General features: G+C 46.7%; 1 protein-coding gene across 1 annotated transcript; it reads right to left on the bottom strand.

Moving 5' to 3' along the window:
• Positions 1-749: 749 nt before the first annotated feature.
• On the bottom strand, positions 750-13,423 carry LOC132566001 (oocyte zinc finger protein XlCOF6-like). Its single transcript, XM_060230634.1, has 7 exons — positions 13,367-13,423; positions 11,907-12,365; positions 9,402-9,516; positions 7,695-7,765; positions 7,360-7,486; positions 6,702-6,821; positions 750-2,514 (listed from the first exon to the last, which is right to left on the bottom strand). Exons 2-7 carry the CDS (start codon positions 12,327-12,329, stop codon positions 878-880), a joined length of 2,493 nt encoding a protein of 830 aa, XP_060086617.1. The 5' UTR covers positions 12,330-12,365; positions 13,367-13,423; the 3' UTR covers positions 750-877.
• Positions 13,424-14,517: the final 1,094 nt, after the last annotated feature.

Here is a 14,517-nt window from a genome sequence, read left to right as displayed (position 1 = left end):
TCAATTTATATCCCACTGAATATCCTTTTTCTCACTGAATCTCTTCCTACACTTGGAGCATTCAAAAGGCTTCTCCCCTGTGGGGGTTTTTAAATGCCTTTGAAGATTGCCAGTTCTGTTGAATCTTTTCCCACACTCTAAACATTCAAAAGGCGTCTCCCCTGTGTGGGTTCTTTGATGCTGTTTATTCAATTTATATCCCACCCTCCCCGCCAAAAGCAGGTTCAGGGCAGCTCACAATACATAGCAAGTCACAAAAAAAAAAAAATTAGATAAACATTGATTTAAAAACAGTTAAAAACAATTTAACAGTTTGGTGCTAGTTTCCATTTAGTTACAGAGAAAGACAGGGTCATTGATCCAAGACTGATTGAGAGAAAAAACAGGTCATTTAACCAAAACTGCTAAATAAAGGAAATACTGTAAGGCTGTTCATTCTTTTTTCGTCTATGTGTATATTGTATCCTTTTTTTTCCTTTTTTGTTATGTCTTTGTTTCTGTTTATTTTTGCTTTTTGATCTACAATAAATCATTTAAGATTAAAAAAAAAAAGGCTGTTCATTCTTGAAGCATAAAAAATAATATTGTTAATCGTGCTTGCCTATGTCCTTTCTACAGTTTGTATCTCTTGTACCTGACATTACAGTGCAGAACACACATGGCCCAGACCAACCAAGTGATATTTTAGTCAGAGCCTTGTAATAATTGAGATTGACTCCTGTGGGCTAAGAAGTTACATGGTTTTTCCATTTTTTTTGAAGACAACTACACTGACTGAATAGCTTTCTATCCAGAAGGTTTTTTGTTCTCCTTGATGGATTCCTTGATGCTATTAAGGATGGCCACTGCTCCTGAATCTCTTCCCACATTCTGAGCATCAAAAAGTCTTCTCTCTTGTGTGGGTTCTTTGATGCTGTTGAAGAATTCCACTCCTACTGAATCTCTTCCCACACTCGGAGCATTCAAAAGGCTTCTCCCCTGTGTGGGTTCTGAGATGACTTTGAAGATGGCCATTCTGACTGAATCTCTTCCCACAGTCTGAGCAATCAAAAGGTTTCTCCCCTGTGTGGGTTCGAACATGAGCTTGAAGACTGCCACTCTGACTGAATCTCTTCCCACACTCTGAGCATTCAAAAGGCTTCTCCCCTGTGTGGGTTCTTAAATGATTTTGAAGATGGGCACTTCGACTGAATCTCTTCCCACACTCTGAGCATTCAAAAGGCTTCTCCCCTGTGTGTGTTCTTAAATGACCCTGAAGATGGGCACTTCGACTGAATCTCTTCCCACACTCTGAACATTTAAAACGCTTTTCTCCTGTGTGGGTTCTTTGATGCTGCTGAAGATGGCTTCTTTCACAGAATTTCTTCCCACATTCTGAGCATTCAAAAGGTTTGTCTCCTGTGTGGGTTCTTAGATGATTTTGAAGAGTGCTTTTCTCACTGAATCTCTTCCTACACTTGGAGCATTCAAAAGGCTTCTCCCCTGTGTGGGTTTTTAAATGCCTTTGAAGATTGCCAGTTCGGTTGAATCTTTTCCCACACTCTAAACATTCAAAAGGCGTCTCCCCTGTGTGGGTTCTTTGATGCTGTTTAAGAAGGAATCTCCAACTGAATTTCTTTCCACACTCTGAACATTCAAAAAGTTTCTCACTTGTGTGGGTTCTTAGATGACTTTGAAAATTGCCACTGCGGCTGAATCTCTTCCCACACTCTGAGCATTCCAAAGGTTTCGGCCCTATGTGGGTCATTAGGTGACTTTGAAGAGCGCAATTCTGACTGAATCTCTTTCCACAATCCATGCATCCAAAAGCCTTCTCCCCTGTGTGTGTTCTTAGATGTTTTTGAAGAATGCTACTCTGACTGAATTTCTTTTCACACTCTGAGCATGCAAAATGTTTCTCCCCTGTGTGGGTTCTTTGTTGTACAAGGAGTTGTGATCTGTATCTGAAGTACCTCCCACACCGGTAGCATTTACATGCCTTCATTATACTGTACTTTGAAGAATATATATTACTCTTTCTCCCATACAAGATCATTCCACTCTCCGAACAGATAAAGGGCTTCTCTCCTGAATGAATTCTTTGGTGTTGAACAAGGTCTGATTCCCCTGAGAAACTCTTGCTACACTCTGAGCAGCTATAAGGTTTCTCTCCTGTATGTGTCCTTAGATGCCTAAGGAACTCTGCTCTGCGGGTCACAGCCTTTCCACACTTCAGGCACTGATGGGCCTTTTTTCCACTGTGCATCCCCAAATGGACAGTATGTTGGGTTTGATCTGAGAAGTTCATTCCACACTCCCAGCACTTGTATGTTTTTTCCAACATGTGAATTGCTTCTTGCAAATCCCTCCCTTGGCAAGAAACAGATATATCCTTCTTCTTCATTTTGCGGCTGATTTTCTGCCGCTTTGGCCTGCCTTGAATCTTGATGTTTCTTCTCTCATCTTCATCCTTGACTTCATCTGGTGATAGATGAAGCAGTTCCTCATCTTCCTCATTCCTCTGATCATCCCCTGCTGGAATAAAAAGAAAGATCCTGTTAAAATCCACACAAGAAGGTCTGATCTACCCCTGAAGTTCTATCCACACTCCAAATATTTCAGCGTTTTCTTCCTGCTGTACACTGAAGTGTAGAATCAAATACAACAAAGTACATTTTGAGAGCCAGTTTGGTGTAGTCGTTAAGTGTGCGGACTCTTATCTGGGAGAACTGGGTTTGATTCCCCACTCCTCCACTTGCACCTGCTGGAATGGCCTTGGGTCAGCCATCGCTCTGGCAGAGGTTGTCCTTGAAAGGGCAGCTACTGTGAGAGCTCTCTCAGCCCCACCCCACAGGGTGTCTGTCATGGGGGAGGAAGGTAAAGGAGATTGTGAGCCACTCTGAGACTCTTAGATTCAGAATATAGGGTGGGATATAAATCCAATATCTTCTTCTTCTTAAGCCTCCTACATCAGATGCGCTTGGTTTGGACTCCGGCTATTTATTTGGCTCCCCACCTGTGTAACTTCTTCAGTGTGGCTTTTTCCATATATTATTATTATTATTTATTATTTATTATTATCATCATCATTATTATTATTATTATTATTCCGGCTGAAGCAGGCTCAGGGTGGCTTACATGTGAAGCTCTTACAAATGAAGCTCTTTCCACTCTGTAAGGAATTATACAGTTCTCTCCTTAGGGACTTTGAATCCACAAGAGGACATTTATTCTATGATTGAAGGTCTTTGCAAAGGCCACACTTCCATTTTCATCTTCCCTGCATTTGATTCTCTGGTTAAGATGGAGGTCTTTTATCCCATCCTTTTTTGAATGGCCTTTCTTCTTTGACTGAGATTTCATGGGAATCCCCTCCTTGGCAAGGAATGGGCTTCTTCCTCCTGTTACCTGCTTGGCTTTCCTCCTGTCTCTGTGATTTTTGGAGAAACCCAAGCATCAGAGGAAATGTAGCTTTAGACTAGAGCAGGGGTAGGGAACAGTGGCTCTCCAGATGTTTTTTGCCTACAACTCCCATCAGCCCCAGCCATTGGCCATGCTGGCTGGGGCTGATGGGAGTTGTAGGCAAAAAAATCTGGAGAGCCACTGTTCCCTACCCCTGGACTAGAGAAATAGCAGGGGCAGCAAAACATGACTGCAGAAGTTTGCATGTATCAAGGTAGACAAAGAGAGTTGTGTTGCACTGAGAAAAAAATATGACAAGGGATGTGGTATAAAAAATTGTCCCACCCAAGAAATGCTTTGAACATTGCGGCTTTGGACTACTAAGGTTTGTTCCCATTTGTGACGGAACCGGCCCGATTCTGCCTTCAGACCCAGTCCCGTCAACTCCCTATTGAGTCGCCAACTCCTGGAGGGAGCTATTTCTCCTTCGGCCACTTGGGCTCGCTGCCACCACCTGCTCAGTCTAGGGGTTCAGATTGAGAGGAACAGGACTCCCAATCCCCCTCTCCAGCTATGAGGCCAGGCCTCAAGGTCCTCTGCCACCCTGTACTTGGGTATCACAGAGACCACAGCACTTCTTCGGGGAACCCCTGGAGGATTGGCACCTTATCCAACTGCATGCCTTCCCCCTTCCCCGGGGCCCCCTTCATAAAGCAGCGTGATCTAAGCGGTTGGGATCTATGTGGTACAGAGTTTGACTGCCAGCATTCAAAACAGTAAAAATATTTAATTAAAAGAGAAAAAGAAAAGAAAAACAAAAACAGTTGCATGTAAAAGTTTAGCACAGCACAGCACCCGCACAGCAACCAGCATGACAAATAAAAGGTGGATTTAAACGCATCCTACTGTCCCTGGTCTACACTTGCCCTGCCTTGTGGATGACTTACTCGGTCTGACTGCCTGGGGTCCTTTTCCTCTTGAGTAGGCCCCTCCCATAGGCAGGAGCCCCCACACTGGCAACCTCTTCCTTTGAGCGCCAGCTGAGAACTGGCCTTTTCCCGCCTAACTCAAATAAAAAGAAAAGAACTTCCTGCCCCTCTAGGAGGCTTTCCCCCTAGAGGCGCTGGTTTAACTCTGGAAGGGAGGAGGGGATGGAGGGAGGCTAGGCCAAAGCCTGCTTTAGTAGTTTAATGTTCCCTTCCAATGAAGCACCAACATTAACTAAGATGGCGTTCCTCCACACCATTAATTTTGAAATTAAAGTTATCCCTTGCTACTCCAGGTTCTTATATTTAAGGGACTCTCAGCCCCTTGAACTCACTTTTCCTTAAGTATTTCTGACCATGGGAATCTACCAACATAACTTTATCAAAATCCAACCAATATGTCTGACTACATCCAGCTTTTCCCTTCCGCAAGACTGTAAATTCCAAAATTACATGGTCACTACTACCCTGGGTGCCCACTACCTTCACCTCATCAACCAGTTCTTCCCTGTTGGTGAGAATCAAGTCTACAATAGTACATCCCCTTGTTTCCTTCTCCACTTTCTGGAAAATGAAATTGTCAGCAAGACAAGTCAGGAATTTTTTTCAAAGAGCATCTCATCCAAGTCGTCAGTCTGACTCGGTGGTCCATAGCAGACCTCTGCCATAATATCTCTACCACTCCTTTTATTTTTACTCAAGAGACTCTCAACTGAACTTCCATGCTCAGACTCATGTATTTCCTCACAAGTAGATACCTCCTTTACATATACTGCTACTCCTCCCCCATTTCTTGCCTTTCCTTTTTAAACAAGTTCTGCTCCTGAATCCTAATATTCCAATTGTGAGTGTCATCCCACTGAGTTTCAGCTCAGCCATGGCCTTCAACAGAAAGAACTGAAAAAAACACAAGCTGTGCTCCCTTTCTGTGCTGTGCCAAGCAGTATCATTTGTTCCCATATGGAAGAGCAAAAAAAGATAATAAACTGTGGGCTGGATGAGTCTTCCTACAATTTCTGTAATATCCTGGATCGGTACTCATGGTAGGCAGCATACCTCTTAAGATGACAAGTCCGGCCTGCACACTTTAGCCCCTACCCCTCTTAGTGGGAAATCCCCAGTTACCAGCATACACCTTCTCCAATGTTGGGGAGCAGAAGAAGTTGGTCACTTGCCTTTTGGGGAGATGGGAGGTCGCTGCAGTGCTTTCTCTATCCTGTTGTGGCTCAACAAACCATGCTGCAATTGAGAACCTGTTTCTATGTTTACTGGGCTGACAGAGTCAGTGGGAACCTCTTTACCACACATGATTACATCCTCTTGGGGTGAGAACTGATCCCCCTCACCACAACAGAGGGTGCTGTGTGGTTTGGCTTAGGTCACTTCCCCTTGGGTTGAAGGGTTAACTGGTGGAACTACCTACTGCAGGCCGCCTCTGCAAGGCAGAACGGCTCCCAAGAAAGCTCTCAGACCCATCTCCGCCTAACACCAAGGTCTGAAGTAGAGCTACCAAGTCTGACTCAAGAAATATCTGGGGACTTTGGGGGTGAAGCCAGGGGACTCTGGGCATGGAGACAGGAGTACTGTTGTGACAAGCATGGCTGAACTCTAAAGGAAGTTCAGGGACTGCACACCTTTTAAATGCCTTCCCTTCCCTCCATTGGAGGATAATGGAGAATAGAGGCACCTTCTTTTGAGTTTCATAGAATTGGACCTCCTCGTTGAATATTTTTGAAACTTGGGGGGGGGGGGGGGGTGAGGAGAAACACCAGATACTATGCTGAAAATCTGGCACCTCTACCTAAAAAATAGGCCCCACCAGAGCCCCAGATACCCACAGATTGATTATCTATTATACCCCATGGGAACTGGTCTCCATAAGATATAAATGGAGTGCCCAGCAGAAATTTCCTCCCCACTCCTGCTTTCTGATAACCCAGAAGGAAGGGGAGGGCCTTCAAATCAGTAGAACAGCTCCAAACAAAGCTCTCAGACCCATCTCCAACTAACAGCAAGGCCTGAAGGAATCCACGTGAAGACTCTAGGAAAGGGTTGAGATGTCTCTGGCTTCATCCGGCAGGGCTGTTCTTATCTAACCCCACCCCACCCTTCCCTGGACTATCCAGTATTTAAGGCTAGTGTGGCCACTCAACAGCCACAAGTGAGCTCAGCTCCAGAAGGAGCTTCTGAGCCTCCAGATTCCAGGTCCCAGAAGGCCCCTCTCTCTCTCCCCTCACTCAGCAGGCCTGGGAATTCTACCAAACCAAGAGATGCTTAGAAGTGAATAGAAAGGTCCCACTGGGAGTCCTTGACATAACTGTAAAGGACACCCACTTGCAGCCAGTTCATTTGGAAAGGAAACAGTGTCTTCAGATCTTTCGGAAAAACACTTCAGCCACTCTTCAGATGCAAGACCTTTGTCTGTCTCCATCATAGGGTCTCTTCCATTCCTGGCTTCTTTGGCAAAGGGAGAGAGAGAGAGAAGCAACCATTCTTACACAGGGAAGGAAAGAAATCCAAATAAGAGCAAAATTTCTTCTGGAAGGATGGAATCATGGTCAAGATCAAAGTCCACTTGGCTTACCACTCTAAGGGAGATGGATCTTTTCCAGATTAGTCAGAGTGGATGGCCATAATCCCATCTGGGGAAGAGTACGTTGTAAAGGCTGAAAGCTGAGAAATTAGGATCTAGCTCTTTCCAGAGTCTTTCTGAGGGCCTCTCAGCCCCACCTTAGGTCAAGACACCCTCTCTAGCATGAGTGATGGCCACAACACTGGGTTCAGCTTCCCCTGGATCAATGGGGTAGCTTGTATCGATCTACCTGGCCATGCTGAACATCACTTTCATGGCCACCCCAACTTTTCAAGACGCCCAATGGTGGTCAAGTGGCTGGGTAGGCCTCAAAAACATATATCACTGTTCAATATTTTGATGCATGCATCATCCCAATAGTAGCAGTTTGCACCTTTGGCACCTACAAAAGTTCCTTACCCAGAAGAGCCACGCTCCCATAGTTCTCCAGCATGACTTCCCCATGGAGAGCTTTTTGGTCTGGATCCAGGAGGCCCCACTCGGCCTTGGTGAAATACACGGCCACCTCCTCAAAGGAAAATGGAGACTGAAAGAAGAAGCAGATTCCCTCATCAGAGATCATGGCAGGTAGAGAGTTGACACTCTTGACAGGGTGTTTGTGAGGGTGCAGGATGTAGAGCTCAGTATGGGTAAAGGCAGTGCCGTTCAGAGCCTCTTTTCCTCAGAGAGCAGGAGCAAAAGCTTCCCTGAGAAAAGAGGGAAGGCCCTGACTATCCCCATTCATTCCCCCGTACCTGGATCAGAGGCTGAGGAGGCGTTTCCATTTCTCTGCAATGAAAATAGCTTGAGAACGTCTCTTCACTGCCTGCAAGGGAGACAATATTGGAAGGAAGAATTTTAGCCTCAAATTCTTAATTTCTTTGCTTGTCCCAATCTTGCTTACGCATCCCAGTTCCCAGGGTTGTGAAACATTGTCTTGTTTATGCTCAAGAAAACTGGTAGTAACTTTTAGTAAACTGAAGGAGAAGGAGGATGAGAAGAAGGACGGGGAGAGGGAGAACATACAGTATTTCATTTTATTTTATTTGATTTATAACCTGCCCTTCCCGTCAAAGCAGGCTCAGGGCGGCTATACCCCACCCTTCTCTCTGAATCACAGATTTATACCCCGCCCTTCTCTCTGAATCACAGATTTATACCCCGCCCTTCTCTCTGAATCATAGATTTATACCCCGCCCTTCTCTCTGAATCAGAGTCTTCTTCCCCCACAACAGATACCCTGTGAGGTGGGTGGGGCTGAGAGAGCTCTCACAGCAGCTGCCCTTTCAAGGACAACTCCTGCGAGGGCTATGGCTGACCCAAGGCCATTCCAGCAGCTGCAAGTGGAGGAGTGGGGAATTAAACCCGGTTCTCCCAGATAAGAGTCCACACACTCAGCCACTACACCAAAGAAGCACCAGGTACCCATGACTCTCAAGGGGATATAAACACTGCCAACGCATTGTAAAAATCTGTGAAACTTTAAATGTGCCCTGTGAGCCCTGGAGCTCCAATGGCTTCAGTATCCCTGCTAGATCAGACCAAAAGCCCAGGCATGACATCCTTCCGTCTCCTCAGCCTTCTTACCCATCCTGGAGTCCAGAATGGCAGGAGAAAAAAAGGCGACCGGAAATCATGTGACTTGACACAACCATCACATCAAGTCCTAAACCTAAACCCATGTGATTTTAGCACATCAGCTAAAACTCTAGGGTGCTGCCAATGTGTTTCCGAGAGTGTCTGTTTCACATCCAGGTACTTGGCCAGGCGAGACACAAAAATGACACCATGTGCAGCCCATGCTCCACCCGCAAACCTCACAGGGGCACCTCCCTAATCCAGTGTCCTCTTTCTGAGTGCTGCCACCCAGATGCCCCCTGAAAAGTCTTTAAAGCTGCGACACAGAGCCCAAATTATTGGCCTCTGACAGTGGGCATTCCTAGATTTGCTGCCCCAGAACAGGGTGTGTATCTGTCTGCCTGTTTGTCTAAAGCACCGTCAAGGCACAGTTGACTTATGGTGACTCCAGTTCCTCAAGGCAAGAGACATTCAGAGGTGGTGCCTGCCTCTGCACAGCAGCCCTGAATTTCCTTGGTGGTCTCCCAATCCTAACACTAAGCAGGGCTGACCATTCTTAGCTCCTGAGATCTGATGACCTTGGGGAGTCTGGGCCATGCTGGTCAGGCTAATAGCTACACCCAGATTTGCCTTCCTTTTCTTTTTTGAGACACCCTGAATCTTTTAATGGAAGGTAGGTGAGATAAGTATATTTCAATATAGATAAGAATGGAACTGCTCTCAATGAATCTGTATACTTCTCCTTTAAGTGTAATCACAATATCCTAGGACACTCTTTCCCAGAATTCCAAACTACATAGTCTGCAGAAGTATTTCCCTTTTCTCCTGTCCTGAACTTTCTCCCCCATGTGCCCCAATCCCCTCTGGGCAGGAGGCCCCCTTACCACTTGACAGGGCGTTTTGGGCACGCTCCTGGGCCTGCGCCCTCTGACCTTCCTCTGACGGAGCTCCTTCCGCCTCAGAGAACTCTGCTTCCACCTTCATGGGTCCTCCCCACATCTGCAGCAACAGCAAGGGGCAAAAGAAAGAATGAAGCAGGCTGAAGAGGTGGATCCTGACCCACTCCCAGACTCCTCATCACCAGGGCTGCTATAACCAGGGTTGGGTTTTCTTCCCAGCCTAGTAAATTATCTAGAGGTAGAATTATGTAAGAAAAGATGGGAATAATACACTGAAACTTTTTTTAAAAAAAAAGAGATAAAAGGAGGACAGATTCCTTTCAAGAAAAATCCTTTGAAGGAGGAGGAAGGGTTTTAGAAAGTAAATTTGCAAGGAAAAGAATTGGGAGAAAAAAATCCCCAGAAGTAGGTGTGATATCAGAAGAGGTATTCCAAGCCACAGAAAAGGAGTCCATCAAAGTCTTAACAGGCATATGCTAACAAAGATGGAAAACAAAACAATGGCCCACAGACTGGAAACCCTCAATTTATATTCCACTTCTGAAAAATGGAGACATCATAGACCAGGGGTGGCCAACGGTAGCTCTCCAGATGTGTTTTGCCTACAACTCCCATCAGTCCCAGCCTTTGGCCATGCTGGCTGGGGCTGATGGGAGTTGTAGGCAAAAACATCTGGAGAGCTACCGTTGGCCACCCCTGTCATAGACTGTAGCAAGTATCAGACCGTTGCATTAATTCCTCATGCAAGTCAAATGATGCTCAACGTTTTACAATAAGGACTGTTGTCATATATTGAAAGAGAAATTCCAGATGTTCTGTTCCAGGTGGATTCACAAAAAGAAGAGGCAGTTGAGATCATATTGCAAATTTAAGTTGGTTAATGAAGCACAGAGAAATGTCAGCTTGTGATTTATACATTACATCATCACTTTTGACTGTAGGGATCAAAAAACCTATGGTTGATTTGAAAAGGAATGGTGGTATCACATAATCTTACTGTTTTGATCTGCAGCCTGTACTCTGGGCAAGAGACTGCTGTTATGACAGAATATGGAGAAACAGAATGGTTTCCAATTAGCAAGGGTGCCAGACTAGGATGTATTTTATCTGTCTCTTGCAACTATATGTAGAACATATAATAAGGAAAGCTGGATTATATTTAGATGAAGGTGGAGTGTAAATTGGTGGAAGGAATTTTAACAGTCAGAGATATGCAGATGACACCACATTACTGGCAGAAAGCAGTGAAGACTTGAAATAATTACTTATGAAAGTTAAAGCAAAAAGTGCTATAAGAAGATTATAGCTGAACAGACAAAAGTAATGACTAGGGGGAAATTACAGAGATTTAGGGTTGATTATGAAAAAAATTGAAATTCTTCAAGCTTGTCTGTTCCTTGGATCCTTCATCAACCAAAAGGGAGACTGCAAAGAAGAAACCAGGAGACTGAGACCAGGAAAGGCAGCCATGAAGGAGCTAGAAAAAATTCTTCAGTATAAGGATTAGGGCTTTTCTGGTAGCGAAAGCACAGCAGGGGCTCATTTGCATATTAGGCCACACCCCCTGACACCAAGCCAGCTTGAACTGCGTTCCTGTGCATTCCTGCTCAGAAAAAGCCCTGGGAAGGATGTGTCAATGGTGACCAAGGTCAAGTTATGTAATTTGTGCTTTAGTATTGCCTATTAAGAGGAACAGCGCAGAGTGGTAAAGCTGCAGTACTGCAGCCGGAGCCCTCTGTTCAGGACCTGAGTTCGATCCTAGCAGAAGCTGGTTCAGGAAGCCGGCTCGAGGTTGACTCAGCCTTCCATCCTTCTGAGGTTGGTCAAATGAGTACCCAGCTTGCTGGGGGAGAAGTGTAAATGACTGGGGAAGGCCATGGCAAACCACCCCGTAAAAAGTCTGCCGTGAAAACGTCTTGATGTGACGTCATCCCCAGAGTCGGAAACGACTGGTGCTTGCACAGGGGACTACCTTTATCTTTTTACTTTATTGCCTATTACTATGTGTAAATGTGAAAGTTGGAAAAGGAAGAAAGTTGATTCTTGGTGGTGTTGGCGGAGATATCATGGGCCACCAAAAAGACAAATAAGTGGCTTTTAGATCAAATCAAGCCTCAACTCTCCCTGGAAGCTGAAATAACTCCACTGAGCATATCATATTCTGGTGACATTATGAGAAGACAGAGTTACTGGGAAAGACAGTAATGCTAAGAAAAGTAGAAGGCAGCAGGAAAAAGAGGAACAGCAAACACGTGATGGATTGACTCAGCCAAGAAAGCCACAGCCCTCAGACCGAATTTTGTGACGGTGCACGAAGCAGAGCTCAGTATGTGTAAAGGCAGTGCTGTTCAGAGCTGTTAATGAGAGGATGTTCTTAGGACTTCCATAAGTCAGAAGCGCTTCCTGGCAGTTAACACGCCCACAGAAATAGCTGGCAGGAAGCCTTAGGAGAAGCTCATTGCTTGAGTGGAGTGACTGAAAGCCCCTCACCTGCTGTGCCTGCCTCTTCTCCTCTGCCTGACTCAGGAGGAAACCTTCGGCCAGGGCCACTGCCTGGGAACTGCTCTCTGGCCCGCATCCTCTCACCCAGCCCTGCACTTCCTGCGGCAGGATGGCCAGGAACTGCTCCAGGATCACCAGGTCCACCATCTCCTTCTTGGTGCGCCTCTCTGGCTCCAGCCAGTCCTTACAAAGTCCATGGAGCCGGCTGCAAACCTCTCGGGGCCCATCAGCCTCCTGGTAACAGAACTGCCGGAAGCGTCGGCTGCGTACATCTGCGGTCACAGGGTCTTGAACCAAGTTCTCTGGCATGGCTCTTTCCCAGAATTCAGCACCACTCCCTGCTTGGAGGGGATGGGGACGTTTCCTGGATGTCTTGCCAGTTCCAGGGCCTTCAGGCTTCTTCTCTTCCATCTCCTTCCCTTTTCTCTTGGGTTGCTGCCTCTCACTCTGGAAAGACACACTCATTCACTTGGCTGCGAAAGGCAGAGGGAAAGATATCCGAAAGGCAGAAAGAAAAGAAAATGGAGTTACATCACTGACCCTGGGGAAGAGACACCTAAGGTTTATCCTATTTCACAAATGAGCTACTGGCATTAAAATTGTGAGCTACTGCATAAATTATTGTGCTCTGGGGTCATTCTTCTTGAGCTAAGACAAAAATGTGTGAGCTGGAGGCTAAAAATCTGTGAGCGAGCTCACGCTAACTCAGCTGAGAGGGAACACCGCTCACAACTTAAAAGCCAGCAGCTCACAAAGTAGAATTTTTGCTCACAAGACTCTGCAGCTTAGAGGGAACATTGCTCCAGTCCTCCTGACCACAAACACACACACACACACACACGACAGGCAGCTCCTAACCAGTGTTCCCTCTAAGTTGAGTTCGCCTGAGCTAGCTCACAGATTTTTAGCCTCCAGCTCACACATTTTTGCCTTAGCTCGGGAAGGATAGCCCCAGAGGACAATCGGAGGCAATGAAGAGCCTGTGAATTTAGGAGGAGGTGTTTGTGAGTTTCCTGCATTGGGCAGGGGATTGGACTAGATGACCCTGGAGGTCCCTTCCCGCTCTATGATTCTATGATGTATGCAACAGCTCCCAACTTTCATGCCAGCGGCTCACAAAGTAAAAATGTTGCTCACAAGACTCTGCAGCTTAGAGGCAGCCTTGCTCCTGACCCCACCTCCGGAGCTTGAACATATGAAGCTGCCTTATACTGAATCAGACCTTTGGTCCATCAAAGTCAGTATTGTCTTCTCAGACTGGCAGTGGCTCTCCAGGGTCTCAAGCTGAGGTTTTTCACACCTATTTGCCTGGACCCTTTTTTGGAGATGCCAGGGATCTTGTAGAAGGGGAACCCCCACACAGAAGGATCATCCCTGTCTGCAAAGCATTTAAACACCTCCTTCCTCCCAACACGTGGCCAGAGCCCAATTAGTATTTTTGGACTCACTGCAGAGGGAACCTTCCCGGCTGCCAGGATCTTCTCGCTTTGGAAGGGTCTGAAACCTCCCCCCCGCTCTCTTTCTCCCCCCCCCCTTTTTTATCGGTCTCTCTAGCCAAGAGCTCTGCTGTTTTAACCCTTTCACGGCTGCAGAGTCGCGGGGAAAAGCTCCCTGCAATGCCCTCCCCGTCAAGACCACCGCCTCCCCGCGGGACTGGGCTTCATTCCGCCCGGCTGCAGTCAGCGGTTCCCCGAGAACGAAGCCCTGTGACTCCCGAGCAGCCCCACTGAGCTGCATCGTAGGGCGTCTGCTGACTGCAGCGGGAGAGGGAGCTTTTCCCGGAGCTCTGCAGCCGCGAAAGGGTTAAAAGAGCCGAGCTCTGGGCTAGAGAGGGCAGGAAAGGGAGGGGGTGGAGAGAGAGAAGGGGGGGGGCGAAAGCCAAGGCAGAAAAGCCCGGCAGCCGGAGCCCCTGAAAGGTGCCTTCCCCAGTAAGTCCGTGCAGCCTCCAAAAATACAAAACGTGCTCTTGCTAAGTGTTGGGAGGACGTTTAAGACCTTTTTAAACGTGCAGCTCTTCTACGTCGGAGTTTCCCTTTGTCAGGGGGAGCAGGGCTGCCTCTGCCAATAGGCAAACTAGGTGATTGCCTAGGGGCCGGCCCTCTGGGGGGCGTCCGATTGTGAGCCACCTGTGACTCGGTGAGGTTACCTGTGGGGAGGGCGTGGATGAGCACCAGCAGTTAGCAAAATAGCAAAATATTGCAGTGTCCCTGATGAAAACTAGAAGATAAACAGCGCAATCCTAAACAGAGTTGCACCCTTCTAAGCTGACTGACTTCAGTGGACATGGGGGGGGGGGGGGGCGGTATAGCGCTGCTCAAAATATCTTTTTTAATAGAATTACTATGACATAATATTGGAAGAACGAAAATCCACTTTATCAGCTGTCTGGCATATCATATTTCTTTGAAAGGAAGATGTAAGACAACCTCAACTTCAACCTCCGGAGTCTAGGGCAGGGGTGGCCAAACTGTGGCTGGGGAGCCACATGTGGCTCTTTCACACAAATTGTGTGACTCTTGAAACCCCATTCCACGCCCCCTCCACTGGAGCTTGGAGAACGCATTTAAAGTCGCTTTCTTTCCACCTCTCACTCCCCCTT

This window comes from Heteronotia binoei, chromosome 2 (assembly GCF_032191835.1).
Source record: "Heteronotia binoei isolate CCM8104 ecotype False Entrance Well chromosome 2, APGP_CSIRO_Hbin_v1, whole genome shotgun sequence".
NCBI lineage: Eukaryota > Metazoa > Chordata > Lepidosauria > Squamata > Gekkonidae > Heteronotia > Heteronotia binoei.
The sequence above is the reverse complement of the archived record's forward strand: the minus strand, read 5'-3'. Positions and strand labels throughout refer to the sequence as shown.

Excerpts from the sequence above, each read along its gene's own strand:
- LOC132566001 (XM_060230634.1), bottom strand. The coding sequence starts at position 12,329 with ATGGAAGAGAAGAAGCCTGAAGGCCCTGGAACTGGCAAGACATCCAGG. Across the intron at positions 7,766-9,401 it reads CCAAAACGCCCTGTCAAGTG|GCAGTGAAGAGACGTTCTCA; the intron begins GTAAGGGGGCCT and ends TCTCCCTTGCAG. Across the intron at positions 2,515-6,701 it reads TCCAAATGAACTGGCTGCAA|CAGGGGATGATCAGAGGAAT; the intron begins GTGGGTGTCCTT and ends TTTTTATTCCAG.